This window comes from Gadus macrocephalus, chromosome 7, assembly GCF_031168955.1.
Source record: "Gadus macrocephalus chromosome 7, ASM3116895v1".
Classification (NCBI taxonomy): Eukaryota; Metazoa; Chordata; class Actinopteri; order Gadiformes; family Gadidae; genus Gadus; species Gadus macrocephalus.
Genome location: NC_082388.1, coordinates 25,672,248 through 25,689,214, shown reverse-complemented (window position 1 = coordinate 25,689,214; position 16,967 = coordinate 25,672,248). Strand labels below are relative to the sequence as shown.

The following is a 16,967-nucleotide window of genomic DNA, read 5'->3' as shown; positions in this document are numbered from 1 at the left end:
TAAATGAAGTAAAACGATCAAAGAGGCTCTCTCTTTATTGAAAACACACCAAACAACTTATACATTAATTCAGTCAAATAAAATACAAATTCCTATAAATAAATATTCAGTAATAAATATGTCAATAAATATATTTTCTTGTGTAAAAAGCTGATGTTGGGCTCAGGATGATGAGATCGAGATCCAGTAAACACTAAACACTGAATACTAAACACTAAACACTTAACACTGAACATACTAAACACTGAAGACTGAACACTAAACACTGAATACTAAACACTGAACATACTGAACATACTAAACACTGAAGACTGAACACTAAACACTTAACACTGAACATACTAAACACTGAAGACTGAACACTAAACACTGAACACTAAACACTGAATACTAAACACTGAACACTAAACACTGAATACTAAACACTGAATACTAAACACTGAACATACTGAACATACTAAACACTGAAGACTGAACACTAAACACTGAACATACTGAACATACTGAACACTGAACACTGAATACTAAACATACTAAAAACTGAAGACTGAACACTAAACCCTGAATACTAAACATACTAAACACTGAACACTTAAAACTAAACTCCTAACACTAAACTCCCAACACTACTAAACACACTAAACAATCTAAAGCTACCCAACACCTAACACACTGAACCCACTGCACACTGAACCCCCTGCTCACTGAACCCCCGCGGTGTGGACCGTCAGGGGGTGTTCTCAGTGCAGGGCGGGGACGCCCAGCAGGGAGCCGTGGCGCCTGGCCTCCAGCAGCAGCAGGTCGCGGGCCGTCTTGGTGAGGTAGAGGTCCAGGTCCCTCAGGGCCACGTACACCTCCAGGCGCCTCAGCCAGGCCGTCTGGCCGCGGCGGCGGCGGACGACCTGGGCCCGGGGGACGCTGTGGGAGCCGGTGGGGGCCCGGTCCTCCTCACTGCGGCTCACGCTCTCCAGCTGGACGGAGGACGGACAGAGACGGAGAGACGGACGTTTTAAAAACGGCATGATAGCTCGAACCTCACCTGAAGACGTGTCTATTCAGACAGGCCTACTGTTCTCTTTGTACTCTGTTTTATTATGTGATTTATTTGCTTGCTCTTATGACTTGATTGGTGTATTGATTGTTTTTATTGTTTTTGATTTTGTAAGGTGGCCCTGAGCGTCAAGAAAAACGCCCGTAAATAAAATGCATTACTATCATTTTTATTATTAAATACATTTAAATTTACATTAGAATATAGAATTGCTAATACAGCATTGCATGGCGTGCGTGCGTGCGTGCGTGCGCGCGTGCGTGCGTGCGTGCGTGCGTGCGTGCGTGCGTGCGTGCGTGCGTGCGTGCGTGCGTGCGTGCGTGCGTGCGTGCGCGCGTGCGTGCGTTGTGCGTTGCGGGTTGACGTGAGCAGGGCCATAAGGCAGCAGCGTGTGTTCAGTACCAGGGTCTGGAGTCGTCTCATCAGGTCTCTGAGGTCCAGCTGGACGTGGTGAAGGCTGTCCGGGAGGCTCAGGGCGGTCCTGCCCCCCCGGGGGGCTCCCGGGTGGTGGTTCTCCGCCAGGATCTGCTCCCTCATCCCCTGCAGCACACCCCAGTAGATCTGGAGGCTGTCGGAGGCCTCACTGAGACGCTCCCGCTCCTACAAAACAACGCATCTTTAGACTCCAACCTCCAGGCTCCAACCTCCAGGCTCAGCCTCTAACCTCCAGGCTCAGACGCTAACCTCCAGGCTCAGACGCTAACCTCCAGGCTCTAACCTCCAGGCTCAGACGCTAACCTCCAGGCTCAGACGCTAACCTCCAGGCTCAGACTCCAACCTCCAGGCTCAGACTCTAACCTCCAGGCTCAGACTCTAACCTCCAGGCTCAGACTCCAACCTCCAGGCTCAGACTCTAACCTCCAGGCTCAGACTCTAACCTCCCGGTTCAGACTCTAACCTCCAGGCTCAGACTCTAACCTCCAGGCTCAGACTCTAACCTCCAGGCTCAGACTCTAGCGTCCCGGTTCAGACTCTAACCTCCAGGCTCAGACTCTAACCTCCAGGCTCAGACTCTAACCTCCAGGCTCAGACTCTAACCTCCAGGCTCAGACTCTAGCGTCCCGGTTCAGACTCTAACCTCCAGGCTCAGACTCTAACCTCCAGGCTCAGACTCTAACCTCTAGGCTCAGACTCTAGCGCCCCGGTTCAGACTCTAACCTCCAGGCTCAGACTCTAACCTCCAGGCTCAGACTCTAGCGTCCCGGTTCAGACTCTAGCGTCCCGGTTCAGACTCTAGCGTCCCGGTTCAGACTCTAACCTCCAGGTTCAGACTCCTACCTCGAGGCTCAGCCATCGGTGGAGGTCGGTTGAGAGGGTGGGGAGGTCGTTCAGATGGAGGCTCCTGTCTTCAAAGTGCGCGTCTCCCAGCTGCTGCTGCTTCTACATAAAAACAACAACAACAACAATGTAAACAACAAGAAGGTTCCACCGGACTGTGTGTACAGACTGTCCTTTAATGTCATAATTCTGTAAATAATGCATAAATAATAAAAAATATATAACTGAATTAATGGCTATACATCGGCTCCACCCCCAAGCCTTACATGGACTTCCTCCCTTAACGATGCCAGCCTGAGGAGCATTATGCAGGAGAGCTCAGGGATAAAAGGGAGAGCGTGCGACCACACGGGGCCTAGCATACTACAGAGAGCATCTTGGTGAGCTTCTGTGATCATTGCACGGCCAAGAAGACCCGGAACTTTATCGATTACCGGTGTACCGACCGCTTTGTTTAAGGACCATCCAGGTCGACGACCCCTGGACACAGACTACAAACTTTGGGTAACCCTTTTCCCCACCCTGGTGGGTGCTAACTATTTACCCTGTAAATAAATCCCCCTTTTCAACTGCATGGGGTGTTGTGTCGCTTGATCTGTTTAACTTGTTGGCGTGGAAACCCAACACCCACTGGCCCGCTACAAACCATACAATCTATTCGCTAAATAAAATATTGTGATCAATAAAGTACTCTGATTAATAAATTAAAATTTTCTGATCTCTAACTGAACATACATATCAGAGAGAGAGAGAGAGAGAGAGGGCGAGAGGGCGAGAGGGCGAGAGGGCGAGAGAGAGAGAGAGAGAGAGAGAGAGAGAGAGAGAGAGAGAGAGAGCGAGCTGACTCACAAAGGTTCTCAGCAGCTGGCTGACTCTGGTCCTGGCGAGTCTTGTGAGGTGGAGGGAGTTCCTGTACCCCCCCTCCTGGGGGCCGTGGGGGCCCCCGTAGACCGGAGCCAGGAGGGCCAGCATGAGGAGGGTCTGGATCCAAGCAGTCATCTGAAGGAGCAGGTAGGGGTTAGACAGTACAGAGACAGGTCATTAAGGAGCGGCTAGGGGTTAGACAGTACAGAGACAGGTCATTAAGGAGCAGCTAGGGGTTAGACAGTACAGAGACAGGTCATTGAGGAGCAGGTAGGGGTTAGACAGTACAGAGACAGGTCATTAAGGAGCAGGTAGGGGTTAGACAGTAGAGACAGGTCATTAAGAAGCTGGTAGGGGTTAGACAGTACAGAGACAGGTCATTAAGGAGCAGGTAGGGGTTAGACAGTACAGAGACAGGTCATTAAGGAGCAGGGCGGGGTTAGACAGTACAGAGGCAGGTCATTAAGGAGCAGGTAGGGGTTAGACAGTACAGAGACAGGTCATTAAGGAGCAGGTAGGGGTTAGACAGTACAGAGACAGGTCATTAAGGAGCAGGGCGGGGTTAGACAGTACAGAGACAGGTCATTAAGGAGCAGGTAGGGGTTAGACAGTACAGAGGCAGGTCATTAAGGAGCAGGTAGGGGTTAGACAGTACAGAGACAGGTCATTAAGGAGTAGGTAGGGGTTAGACAGTACAGAGACAGGTCATTAAGGAGCAGGTAGGGGTTAGACAGTACAGAGACAGGTCATTAAGGAGCAGGGCGGGGTTAGACAGTACAGAGACAGGTCATTAAGGAGCAGGTAGGGGTTAGACAGTACAGAGACAGGTCATTAAGGAGCAGGTAGGGGTTAGACAGTACAGAGACAGGTCATTAAGGAGCAGGGCGGGGTTAGACAGTACAGAGACAGGTCATTAAGGAGCAGCTAGGGGTTAGACAGTACAGAGACAGGTCATTAAGGAGCAGGTAGGGGTTACACAGTACAGAGACAGGTCATTAAGGAGCAGGTAGGGGTTAGACAGTACAGAGACAGGTCGTTAAGGAGCAGGTAGGGGTTAGACAGTACAGAGACAGGTCATTAAGGAGCAGGTAGGGGTTAGACAGTACAGAGACAGGTCATTAAGGAGCAGGTAGGGGTTAGACAGTAGAGACAGGTCATTAAGAAGCTGGTAGGGGTTAGACAGTACAGAGACAGGTCATTAAGGAGCAGGTAGGAGTTGGACAGTACAGAGACAGGTCATGCAAAGCAACATTTTTAACAAATAAATATCTTGTGTATAAAAACATTGCTTTTGCATTTAACCTCTTCAACTCTTACTATTATTTGAATAAGCAATGCCCTATAAAGAACGCAGTATGGAACAATATTATATAGCCTATATATATTAAAACAAGAATTCATTATAAAATGCACAAAATAATTAATTCAAATTACTACCATTCACTTCTTTCATTTCTAGAAAACGGAAGACATTTTTAAAGAAGTTAACAGTAGTGACTTCGCTAAAAGTAATTATAGCAGTGCTGCCTTGAACCCAGTGTGCTGTTTGTTTTGAAAGGTACGTGTGTTTGTGTGTGTGTGTGTGTGTGTGTGTGTGTGTGTGTGTGTGTGTGTGTGTGTGTGTGTGTGTGTGTGTGTGTGTGTGTGTGTGTGTGTGTGTGTGTGTGTGTGTGTGATCACTCTGTACATTAAACTCAAACACACACAATAACTACAACAGGTCCTATGTATAACAATCAACACTCTCAGCTGACCATACTCTCCTACTGTTGAGCGGCTTCATAGTAAGCCTCTCCCCACCGAGAGACGCCGACAGAGCTCTGGTTGGTTCCCCTTGATCTAGACCCATAGAGATGAGGACAAGAGAAGAACAGCCTTACCTTGTGTTGCGTGTTGTCTGTGCAGCGACATGTGGCGCGGCAGTATTTATTCAGCGCTTTCGTCTCAGTTTTGGTTTCTGTTGGAGTTTTTATGACTTTTTACAATAATGATTCACGCGAGAGGAAGTACCTGCGGTCGGCCATTCTCCTCCGCCTACTGTAACAACAAGTGTCATGTGCTGAGGAGGGTGGCGTGGTAGGCCTACTGGGTCATCGCCACTGGGATCGGATCTGAGGTTAGACCCCGGGTTTGAGGTCAGACCAGGCCTGCACAGCTGACACAGTGGACATGATGTTTTTTCAAATTGAAAAAACATCATTGCTTCCAGAGCAAGAGTACTGTTATCGTTTAACGTAGTGGTTAAGTTTAAGGCCAATGTTCGACATTTATCAAACTGGGAAACTCAAGTTTATTCACTCAATAAAATGTATTCAAGATCTCGTCATCACGTCATTTTATGAATAACAAACACGCAGCCGTACAGAATCAGGTTGGTTTAATCGAGTCTGTTTTTAGGCTCCTCGCTACAGAGTAGAAGGGGATTGTTAGAAGTCGGTTCCAAAGTAAAAGTTAAAATATTCCAAGTGGAATCCTCTATTTTCAGTGTTTTTTTGGGAAAGAAACCATGTTGCGAATAGTTTTACATAATCTCGCGCTCAAAATGGACATCCCTCTTTTTCACAAGCGTCTCCCCCCTTTTGATCTGGTCACCACATCTATTTCCAGAGCGTTGTGGATTTCATCATCACTGCCTCTAGTTTCCCTCATTCTCAAATCGCTTCCCGTTTATTTCATAAAACATGAAAGGAGAGAACCTACCGTTCCGTCTCCTTGGCAAGTCTCTGTGTTGTGAAAGCAGCAGTCTGGTTTCCTCGCTGGGTCTCACCACTGCGTCGTCCCATCAGGGACTTTCTGAGCAGATGGATTCACAGTCCGTCTCAGTTTCAAACCTCCTCTGAGTTTCACCTCAGAGTGGACCGTCTCTGTCAAAACCACAACCAGGTATTGACTTCGGAAAAAGGTTTTTTTTATGAAACTTTCGGTAAAATATACATTTGTCTGGGCTTTGAAAGGGGAGTAAGAAACAATTATATATTATAGAAATATATAATCGGCAGATATATAATCAGAAATATAGAAATCAACATGGAGGATGCCAGGTGTACCCTAAAGACCCCTGACACGCAGGGCCGGATTAACAATTTTCTGTGCCCTGGGCAACAAGGCTCAAGGCCCCCCCCCCCCGCCGCCGCCGCCAAACAATCGTAAAGTCGCTATCATCAGAACTTGGTGGCTTGATGAGTACTTATTGAATGTTTCAATTGTCTTGACAGCAAACAGCTAGGTAGGCCTTAACTTAAAACCATAGAACATTTTAAAAATGCAAAAATGTGAAATTATCACCAGCCATGAAGCAGGCAATTAGTGTGTTTTTAGTAAAAATAAACCATTGGCTACACTTTCATGTGATTTCAAAGTCAAGATCATGTTTATTGTATCACAATTCAACATTTGATGTTGATTACGTCACTACTATATATCCTTATTATTTTATTTAAACAAATGGACCTTACAACACACACACACACACACACACACACACACACACACACACACACACACACACACACACACACACACACACTCACTCTCTCCCTCTCACAAACACCTCCCCAAACCCTCTCGTAATCTGTCCTTGTCCCCGTATAATTCTTTATGTTTTGGTATATGTTACATGTCTGTCGCACGTATCTGGGTTTTGTCGTGTTATGTGGTGTCTAGATGTATGTTTGCACTTTGAAAAAAAAAAAAAAAAAGGGCCTCCTCCATCGGCTCTGTACCGGAGAACAAAACAATCATATCATATTAAACGGGGAGACATCACGATGTAATGAGGGCCCCTTTGATGTCACGGCCCCTGGGCAAGTGCCCAGTTGCCCTAATGGTTAATCCGGCCTTGCTGACACGGGCTCAGAGGTCTGGGTTCGATGAGGTGAGCAGAGTGGAGCTGATCCTAGCTCGTTCTCGGGGACGAGAGTCACTTCCGTCCACCAAAGCAGTGCACAACGTCGAGGAAAACACAAAACGCAAGCCTCAGACAGCCGTGTTGTTCCACCGATACAGTGCCATGTATTCACTCTGTCTGGCGACCTCAGAACCAGAAAGGACCCAGGGAGAAGCGTACTCCCAGTCCCAGCCTCGAGGTCACGCGAGGTAAGGGACAGAAATCTGTTCCCAGCCATGGGAGCTGTGTTGCTCCCACGTGATTGGTTGGCCCAGCGCTCTATACAACAACAGCTCGTCTGTGCTTGTGCAGGTGTTTGCGAGGAGGCCGGGGTCGCCACGGGGACCGCGAGGGGGCTGTTTGTCGACCCCGCTCAGGGTGGGATGGGGGGGGCTATAAAAGGACCCTGGGTCCGGCCGGACGCACCACAAGTTGCGAGTGTCGTCTTTGCCTGTACTTCCTGTGTTGTGAAGCGCCGGAAACCGCGGAGATGTTTGCAGTCGTCGCAGCGTTGTGTCTCATGGGTCTGTCCACCAGCATGGCGGACCACCACCAGGCCTGCCGTAAGAACGCTTCTATTCAGCCGCTCTGCTGTGAATGTGTGTCTTCATAGCTCTGTGACGTCTGTTTGAGCTGCACTCATATCCAAGCTTGTTGTTGTTTCGTAGATCCGCCCAACATGACGGGGACTATTGCCATGGTAAGTCTTACGAAACCCCCCGACCAATCTTCTTCTCGACGAGAACAGACGGAGAACCCCTGAATCCTTTCTTACTGCCTTTCTCTCCCCCCCCAGTCCGATTTGAGGAACGGAGCCAAAGTAGTCGCCGAATTTGTTTACGATCCCTTGGCGAGGAAACTCCGCATGAAGACCGCCCCCTGGCCCGGCTTCGTCACGACCAACTCGTCCAGGAACCTGGACCTGCTCCTGCTCTTCGACCAGGTACCCCTTCTGCCCTGTGTTTGTTTGTAGCCCTTGTTTGAAGCCTGGGGTCGGTTCTCTAAGGGGGTCCCCGTGGTTCTCCCTGACAGGGGGTCTTCTATGAGATCGACAGCAAGAACCAGAGCTGTGAGAAGAAGGTTCTGCACTCGGCCGTGAGCTCCATGGAGGTGCCACCCGGCGCCAGCTTCTCAGTGAAGACCACTCTGGGGAGCGAGACTGTGGCCGGGGAAGGACTGACCCTCAGCATGTGGAAGGGCACGGTGCCCAAGACCCAAGGTGAGGCCCCTGAGCCATGAGCTCAGCCTAGGCTTTGAGATCGTCCTCCATTAATCCCAGACAGGACACCGGCCTGGGTGTTACAGCAGAAAAGGCAGGACCGTGATAGAACGAAAGAGATCAAAAAGAACGAAAGCGAAATAAGAATAAAAACGACTGACCGATAGTATCCTGAATAGTCTCAACAATAACAATAAGATCGGTAGGTATGAAGGTGCAAAAATAAAAGTAAAATTTAAGATGGTTTCATAGTGGCCTTGTTGGTGAAGGGTGACCCTGTTTACCTCATTCAAACCCCCTCCCAGGGGACACTCTGTGTTTGAGAGTGGGTGATTGAGAGAGTCTGATTAAGGGTGTGTGATTGAGAGCGAGATTGAGAGGGTGTGTTTGAGAGTGGGTGATTGAGAGAGTCTGATTAAGGGTGTGTGATTGAGAGAGTCTGATTAAGGGTGTGTGATTGAGAGCGAGATTGAGAGGGTGTGTTTGAGAGTGGGTGATTGAGAGAGTCTGATTAAGGGTGTGTGATTGAGAGAGTCTGATTAAGGGTGTGTGATTGAGAGCGAGATTGAGAGGGTGTGTTTGAGAGTGGGTGATTGAGAGAGTCTGATTAAGGGTGTGTGATTGAGAGAGTCTGATTAAGGGTGTGTGATTGAGAGAGTCTGATTAAGGGTGTGTGATTGAGAGCGAGATTGAGAGGGTGTGTTTGAGAGTGGGTGATTGAGAGAGTCTGATTAAGGGTGTGTGATTGAGAGAGTCTGATTAAGGGTGTGTGATTGAGATTGAGACTGTGTTTGAGAGTGTGTGATTGAGAGAGTCTGATTAAGGGTATGTGATTGAGATTGAGAGAGTGTGTTTGAGAGTGTGATAGAACAGGAGTGAGACGTGGGGAGGGACCGGGCTAATGTTCAGTTCCTCTGTTTCCAGGTACTTACTGCACCGCTGTCACCGAGGGGTGCATGCCCGTCAGCACCACCTACACCTCCAACTCCTCCATCATCATAGTCAGGTGGGTGTGGTTAGAAACACCTTAACACTTACCATCTACTGCTCTTCATGATATATATCTATATCTATAGATCTATATAGATATCTATATCGACATTTATAGACGTACACAATGAGAACTTGTGTGTGTATGTGTATGTGTGCGTGCGTGCGTGTGCATGTGTGTATGTGTGCGGGTTTGTGTGTGCGTGTGTGTGCGTGTGCAGCCACATCCAGGTGGAGACTGAGATCAAGGACCCGGAGAAGCTGTGCGTGCCGTCGTTCTGCGAGGGCGAGGAGGTGGACACACACGACGGCTCCACCCACACCTTCTTCAACCTGCTCTTCTAGCGCTCCCTCTGCCCTTGCCCCCTGTGACGCGATGCAGTACCGCAGGGGGCCACTAGAGGGAGCCTCGAGATCTCTCAGCTCTGTAGGTCCGCTCCTGGGACCGCTGTGGTGCCTGTAGCACCTAGCGCTGCTGCTCACAGTAGTTAGAAGTCTTTGAAAATAAAAATGTTTTAAGACAGAAGTGATATTGTGAGCTGTTTTTATTGTCTTGTACCAGGCAGTTGATTTCCAGATAGTCAAGGTAGAACAAATTAAATACCGGATCAAATGTACTCTGTTGGGAAGTTACGTTATGTGTGGTTCTGGTGGTTTTATTTACAATTTGAGACAAAAGTAGAACTATTACTATTACAAATTGACAGTGGCCATGTTACTATTATGTTCACCCTGGGACATAGCCCAAATCCAAACCAGTATACAAGTACAACATTCATAGACCCCAATGAAATGGCAGTGGCATATATATTTATCTAGCAATAGTATTATCAGTAATACTCTGATTGTGTAGTAAATAGACTAGTTCATGAAACCTAAACAGATTGAAGCGTTATTTAGGAGAGAACATCGCCCCCATGCGGTAACTTAATGAACAGCACGACCTCGAATGAAAAACAAGAGAGGGCAACCGTTAGGATTTTTTACGCACACAGAAATATATATATTCATAAACGTGTGTGTTTTTGAAGTTCCAAATAACATTGCAGCACATATATTTGATATTTGTGGGAAAAAAAACACAGAAAGCCAATTTGCATAAAAAATAGATAAGGAAACTATGTCAGTAGTAGTTATAACCGTAATATTTCTTGGGCAGTATTACTGATAAAGTCCAACAACAGTTATTTAATTCTGCCTCCCAACAAAAGCCACAGCACTGCATTACCCCACTGCACCACCAGGGTGCCCGGCGGGCCTGCAGCGGCTAGCGGAGGGAAGCCACCGGGGGCGCCCGAGAACACTTGACCCTGAGCGGACACAGACAGCCAGACATCCGGGCTGTGTAGTGGAAGATGGCGACACTACTCCTCCAGACTGATTGGATCAAAAACTGGGAAAAATCTGGAAAACACGAGTTGTAAGTCACACCATTCAACCATAACTCTAAGAATAAGTTTTCCATGAGAAATTGCTGAAAATAAGTGGCCCGATTTGAGCGTATCGTCCTGCTCAGCGTGGTTAACGGCTAGGCTAGCTGCGGTACTAGCAGCTAAAACCAGTGTATGTGAATGTAGCTAACGGCTAGGCTAGCTGCGGTGCTAGCAGCTAAAATCAGTGTGTGTGGAGGGAGCTAGCTGTGGTGCTAGCTCCAGCGTTAGCTACGGCAGCAAGACTGCTCTGCTAGCTGTGTCACTTATTTTGGGGGGATTCGGTAACTCATTGATGTACCTCAGGGTTGGACCCGGGAATATTTTTATGTTATGAGCCCCCTCACTTGGCATCGCTTCCTAATCAAACTAAGATGTCTTGTCCAACGTTACTGAACACATTTTACAAGCTGGGCACCACCGTTACGTCGTCTAAAGGCTCGTTAATAGCATATAGGAGCTCATTGCCGCTGACTGCAGGTTAATTAGTCGGGTTATCAAAGTGAGTGGATGGCGGTCAGCGGGGAGTTAGTTTGATTCGTGTGCAGCTCGTCTAGGTCCGGGAGGACTGGAGGAACTGTTGCGCCTGTGACTCCTCCATCGGCTCTGTACCGGAGAACAAAACAATCATATTAAACGGGGAGACATCACGATGTAATGAGTGGTATTAGAGATGATGGGGCATTACGACCACATATCTTCCATCTGGCCGTAAGATCTGATTATCAAACATTCTTTCTTTTGAAAAAGCAGAGCAACATAGGCCTATTAGGGCAGACTTTTATTTCCAATGTCTAATAAAACCGACGTGTTAAAAGTGTTATACACGTATTTGAAGTATTCATTGTGGTCCTGATGTTAAAAGATTACTCCATAATATTCTTAAAAACCCTCCTTGCTAAAATATATGGAAAAGGGTTAAAGGGGTAGTTCGGAATTGTGGACATAGGGCCTGCTTCCCAAGTTAGCCTGGGTGTTCTTTATCATTGGAGACAGTTTAACACATTTCATTCAGTCCTTCTAGTTGCAGAGTTTGCTCGTGCTAGGCTAGCGCACGCCAACGGACAATACTAGCCTGCTAATAAAACAGTCTTACCCACTCCACAGTACACCCGAGGAAAATCTACTATAACGCCAGACGGTCGATGTAAATGTCTGTGTTGATAGAATAATGTTAGAAATAAAACCAACCTTGCGTTGCATTCAATTTTGAGGGAAATGCTGTGTCTCAGCAGCAGTGTTATATTCCTGGTAGTAGGCTACGGCAGCGGTGGACTGATGCCTAGTTTTAAATTCCCGCTGCTGCTGAGATAGTCTCTTAAAATGCGATGAGAGGTTGGTTTTATTTCTAACATTATTCGTTCAACACAGACTTTTACATCTATAGTCTGGCGTTATAATTGATTTACCTCGGGTTTACTGTGGAGTGGGTAAGCCTGTTTTATCAGAAGGCTAGAATTGCCCGTTGCCGTGCGCTAGCCTAGCACGAGCGAACTCTACAACTAGAAGGACTGAATGAAATGTGTTAAACTGTCTCCAATGATAAAGAACACCAAGGCTAATTTGGGATTCAGGCCCTATGTCCAAAATTCCGAACTACCCCTTTAACTGGAAATTATCACTGGTTCAGTTGTTACTGCTAGAAGTATGTATATCATGTTCAGCCATTCTCTTCTTGCATGTAAACCAACCATATCATTATTGTAAAAAATATATATAAGCCATGCATGTGGAAAATATTGATGTTAATCCTGAAATACTGACTTATTTTGACCTAAAACTTCAATGGCTTCATCATTACAATTGGGAATGATCAAATGTAATTGATTAATCCCAAATGGTAAATTAGGATGTTGGGTTTTGCTATTTTTATGATCTCCATCTTGTGTTGACCCTTTTTTCCTTCAGCAATAGTTTAGATAACGCTTGTTTGAATGTTGGAGGTGGTATACACATGACTGATGTTTATTGGTTCCTTCTCCCAGTGTGCAGCTGTGTAAGGATCTCTCAGAGAAACCAAGCCATGGCTGTGAGGTTAGAGGTGAGATCAAGTTTTATGAACACTTCAAGATGTCCTACATTCGTACACCTTGCAGACCCTCACAACCTCCCCCCACACCTTCCATACCAATACTTGACCTTCTGTCCTATCTGAATAACACCATATATTCTAACCTACACAAGACAAGAGCTTTGGTTCTATCTAAGGGGAGATTAAATATGTCTTGTGTGTTGATTATGCTGACCACTATCTAATATAGACAGTATTATTGAGTTATTCTGACTGTGTTGTGTGTTATTTGAGTTGATGAGTTTTAATGGTATGTTTATGCAGAATTGGAACTGTATGTGTGTGTGCGTGTTCTGCAGATTGTTTTAACTGGTGTGTGTTTTTTTGTGTGTGTTTGTGTTGCGTACAGACATGCAGACGGCCCTATATGAGCTGTGCTGGCAGGGGGTTCAGGGTCACCTCAAGCTGGACCTAGCTGCTTCTGTCCTTGGAGACATGATGGTAAATATAATGTGCAGGGAGCCCTGTGGTCGCAGACAGGCCCGTTCTGCCATGTCTACCGTTCCATACTTAGTGCTCTTAGTTCGTCATGGAAGGTCGTTGTCCATGTTCTCCTGTGATTCTGCTGTGACACCCCTTTGTGGGATCCCTGTCCTCCAATGTCAAAGTGACTTAAAGGTGTGCTTACAGGAACTCCGAGAGGACATGGCCTCCATACTGGCAGACGTCTTCAGCATACTGGGTCAGTAGCCACGCCATGCATCAAGTAACAGTCGCAAATAATAACACGCACCAACATGCTCATCAAATAATAACGCACACCAACAATGCATGCTCAACAAATAACTGCTACAGCGTCAATAGCGATGCTAACATGCTCAACAAATAAATGCTACACCAACAATAACACACATTAAAGAAATAAATCAACCAATAAGACTACCTGCTCCTTCATGACCTGTCTCTGTACTGTCTAACCCCTACCTGCTCCTTATGGACCTGTCTCTGTACTGTCTAACCCCTACCTGCTCCTTAATGACCTGTCTCTGTACTGTCTAATCCCTACCTGCTCCTTAATGACCTGTCTCTGTACTGTCTAACCCCTACCTGCTCCTTAATGACCTGTCTCTGTACTGTCTAACCCCTACCTGCTCCTTAATGACCTGTCTCTGTACTGTCTAACCCCTACATGGTCCTTAATGATTTGTTTATCTACTCTTCAACCCCTCTCGGCTCCCTAATGACATCTAGCGTGTGCTGGTTGATGAGTGATATCCATTTAATGCTAATGTTGGATCAAAATTGGAAAATGAATCCTGGCCTTATGATTCCAGATATTGAGACGAGTGCCATGGAAGAGAAACACAGACGGGAGAACTACACCCAGCTGGTCGGAGCCTGTCTGGTGAGGCTCTGCAATACGTTGTCCCGAGGAGCTTTAGTCACGTGATTACACCTCAGTTTGATGCAGGTGTATCTCTTGTCTGAGTTGCGTTGCCGTAATTTCAGGAGTAAAACGATGTGTTTGTATAAATACCTATAAATGATTTTTTTTTTGCATGAGAGCTATCTAAGCAACAGTTGGTGTAAATGTTGTAGAACCATCTTTTACTGGATGAAAGTATTAGCAGGGCTGGACGCTAGCCTTCTTAGTTGGTAGCACTGGTGCTAGCAAGCTAAGGAAGTCAGGAGCACGAACACACCTTTAGTAGCAGACAAGGGAGTGGGTCTATTGAACTGGTTTACATTGGAGAGATATATTTGAGATATATTTGAATGTGGAAAACCAATTAATAATAATAAAAAAGATAATGAAATAGCTAATAATAAATAACAAGAGTGATGGATGATAGGCTACTGAAAAAAGGAATGTGACATCGGGGACAAAGAGACGTTAAACACAAAGGGAAGTCAAGGAAAACACACACAGGACAAAAGGGAATATCAGCATTGGCATGTCAGGTAACAACGTATAAATTTAACGTTCAACTTCGTGGTACATTTTGTGTAATTCTTGATTGAATTCCTTTAAAAACATGACACATAAATCATTATGACTCTTTATTTGATTTTTAACCGATGATGGGTGTGAGGAAACAGTGAAGTCACCGCTGTCCAAGTCAATTCACCGCTTTCTGGTCTTCAGTGAGCCGACATATTCAGTTGATTTGTGTTTTATTAAGGCCATTGACTAGGGAGGGTTCTTTGTAATTGGATGATTGTGTAGAAATAGGGACCAAACTTCTCCTGGGCATCTAATGCTAGACTAACGGCGTGTGCGATCCGAACGTGGCCCTGTTTGTGATGAGCTGGAGGTGAGGTGTTGATCATGGTTTATGTCCTCCAGATGTTCGTGCCAGAGGTGATTCTGAAGGAGCGTCTGGACCCAGACACGCTGGAGTCCCTGGGCCTCATAAAGCAGGCCCACCAGTTCAACCAGAAGATCGTCAAAATCAAGACCAAGCTATTGTAAGTCCTGCATATATGTTCAGCACTCCGTGGCAGTCTTTGTTGAGTCCTGCATGCCCCGGTGTATCATGGGAACTGTAGTTTCATCCCTTGCTCCGTCAGTGACCATCAGTTTGGTTAGTTTGTTCTTAGTTTGTGGGACACGTTTATAGCTGTGGTTAGTTTGCCTTGAGCAGAAATAAATGTCACCTGTTGCATCTCTCTGTATTTGTATCAGAGAGTGTATAGGACAGTACTGCAGTAGTGATAGCTTTGCAGTGTCTATAAGTGCAGTACTGTAGTTGTGTTGCAGTAACAGTGTGTATAAGTGCAGTACTGTAGTTGTGTTGCAGTAACGGTGTGTATAAGTGCAGTACTGTAGTTGTGTTGCAGTAACGGTGTGTATAAGTGCAGTACTGTAGTTGTGCTGTAGTAACAGTGTGTATAAGTGCAGTACTGTAGTTGTGTTGCAGTAACAGTGTGTATAAGTGCAGTACTGTAGTTGTGTTGCAGTAACAGTGTGTATAAGTGCAGTACTGTAGTTGTGCTGTAGTAACAGTGTGTATAAGTGCAGTACTGTAGTTGTGCTGTAGTAACAGTGTGTATAAGTGCAGTACTGTAGTTGTGTTGTAGTAACAGTGTGTATAAGTGCACTACTGTAGTTGTGTTGCAGTAACGGTGTGTATAAGTGCAGTACTGTAGTTGTGTTGCAGTAACAGTGTGTATAAGTGCAGTACTGTAGTTGTGCTGTAGTAACAGTGTGTATGAGTGCAGTACTGTAGTTGTGTTGCAGTATCAGTGTGTATAAGTGCGGTACTGTAGTTGTGTTGCAGTAAGAGTGTCTATAAGTGCAGTACTGTAGTTGTGCTGTAGTAACAGTGTGTATAAGTGCACTACTGTAGTTGTGCTGTAGTAACAGTGTGTATGAGTGCAGTACTGTAGTTGTGTTGCAGTAACGGTGTGTCTAAGTGTAGTAGTGATAGTACTGTAGTGTATACAGGCCATATTGGACAGCCTGTCCTGGTGTCTCCTCACCTGAACCCCCTGGTTGTCCCAGGGCTCTGGAGAGAGACCGTTAGCCTCCAGAGCGCTGATGGAACAGAGCAGCTCTTCTGTCGGCTTGTTGTTGGAGCGCAGAGGTTCCTGTGTTGTAGGGCTGAATTACAACTGAATTCAAATCGAAACGTGATGTAATGGAACACGATATGCAAATCGAAAAGGCTGCAAAGAACCCCCAAAACAAACCTTTGTTTTTTTTTGAGGGGGTGATTTGTTAGTTTCTTACTGGAGATCAGTAAGATTTATCTTTATTTTTCTTTTACAATTCAATAGTTCAATAAAGAGGTTATAATATCAATTCATCTTAACACAGCAGCCTGGCCTAATCGAAAGCAGTTTATATGTTGTATGCTTCTAATGTTGTGATGGTCATTCTGAAGAATGATGTATTGCTTTTTGAGTGATTAATACAGAACATAAGGAACTTAATAAATCGGAATCGGAATATTGGTCAAAATAATCGCAATTCGATTGTTTCCCCAAAAGGTTCAGCCCTACTGTGTTGTTATGAGGTGACTAACGTCCAGGCTCGTTTTCCCAGCTACAAGCAGCAGAAGTTCAACCTGCTGCGAGAGGAGAACGAGGGATACGCTAAGCTGATCTCAGAGCTGGGTCAGGACCTGTCTGGGAACATCACCAGCCACGTAGTGCTGGAGAGCATCAAGTCACTCATAGGTACGTACGACTCATATGTTCCCCTCAATTTCAGTGTGTTAACGGTAGGGCTGGCC

The 16,967-nt window shown here is 46.0% G+C and overlaps 4 protein-coding genes across 11 annotated transcripts in view; 3 read left to right on the top strand and 1 right to left on the bottom strand.

Annotated features, from left to right (window-relative positions):
* LOC132462076 (unconventional myosin-Ic-like) overlaps positions 1-22 on the top strand; it is a 1,268-nt gene extending 1,246 nt beyond the window's left edge. The window contains exon 4 of the mRNA XM_060057647.1: positions 1-22. This exon is cut by the window's left edge and continues 302 nt beyond it. The gene's annotated coding sequence lies outside the window, so the exon portion shown is untranslated.
* Positions 10-6,045, bottom strand: LOC132462075 (uncharacterized). 2 transcript variants are annotated; one of them, XM_060057646.1, is made up of 6 exons: positions 5,894-6,045; positions 5,074-5,150; positions 3,179-3,328; positions 2,330-2,431; positions 1,454-1,651; positions 10-971 (listed from the first exon to the last, which is right to left on the bottom strand). In XM_060057646.1, the coding sequence occupies exons 3-6, from the start codon at positions 3,326-3,328 to the stop codon at positions 741-743; spliced, it is 681 nt and encodes a 226-aa protein (XP_059913629.1). In that variant the 5' UTR covers positions 5,074-5,150; positions 5,894-6,045; the 3' UTR covers positions 10-740. The 2 variants fall into 2 exon arrangements, with proteins under 2 accessions (XP_059913629.1, XP_059913628.1); XM_060057645.1 differs by lacking the exon at positions 5,894-6,045 and having other exon boundaries at positions 5,074-5,341.
* Positions 6,046-7,187: 1,142 nt separating this feature from the next.
* LOC132462074 (ependymin-1-like) lies at positions 7,188-9,814 on the top strand. Its single transcript, XM_060057644.1, has 7 exons — positions 7,188-7,288; positions 7,392-7,642; positions 7,748-7,779; positions 7,876-8,022; positions 8,112-8,298; positions 9,223-9,304; positions 9,510-9,814. The coding sequence occupies exons 1-7, from the start codon at positions 7,203-7,205 to the stop codon at positions 9,631-9,633; spliced, it is 909 nt and encodes a 302-aa protein (XP_059913627.1). The 5' UTR covers positions 7,188-7,202; the 3' UTR covers positions 9,634-9,814.
* Positions 9,815-10,573: 759 nt separating this feature from the next.
* thoc2 (THO complex 2) overlaps positions 10,574-16,967 on the top strand; it is a 32,585-nt gene continuing 26,191 nt past the window's right edge. For all 7 annotated transcript variants that reach the window (XM_060057655.1, XM_060057654.1, XM_060057652.1 and 4 more), the window contains exons 1-7: positions 10,574-10,708; positions 12,704-12,759; positions 13,139-13,230; positions 13,420-13,471; positions 14,064-14,134; positions 15,077-15,198; positions 16,778-16,911. In XM_060057655.1, coding sequence (XP_059913638.1) covers positions 10,644-10,708; positions 12,704-12,759; positions 13,139-13,230; positions 13,420-13,471; positions 14,064-14,134; positions 15,077-15,198; positions 16,778-16,911 — 592 coding nt within the window. In that variant the 5' untranslated portion in view covers positions 10,574-10,643. The remainder of the gene's footprint in view (positions 10,709-12,703; positions 12,760-13,138; positions 13,231-13,419; positions 13,472-14,063; positions 14,135-15,076; positions 15,199-16,777; positions 16,912-16,967) is intronic.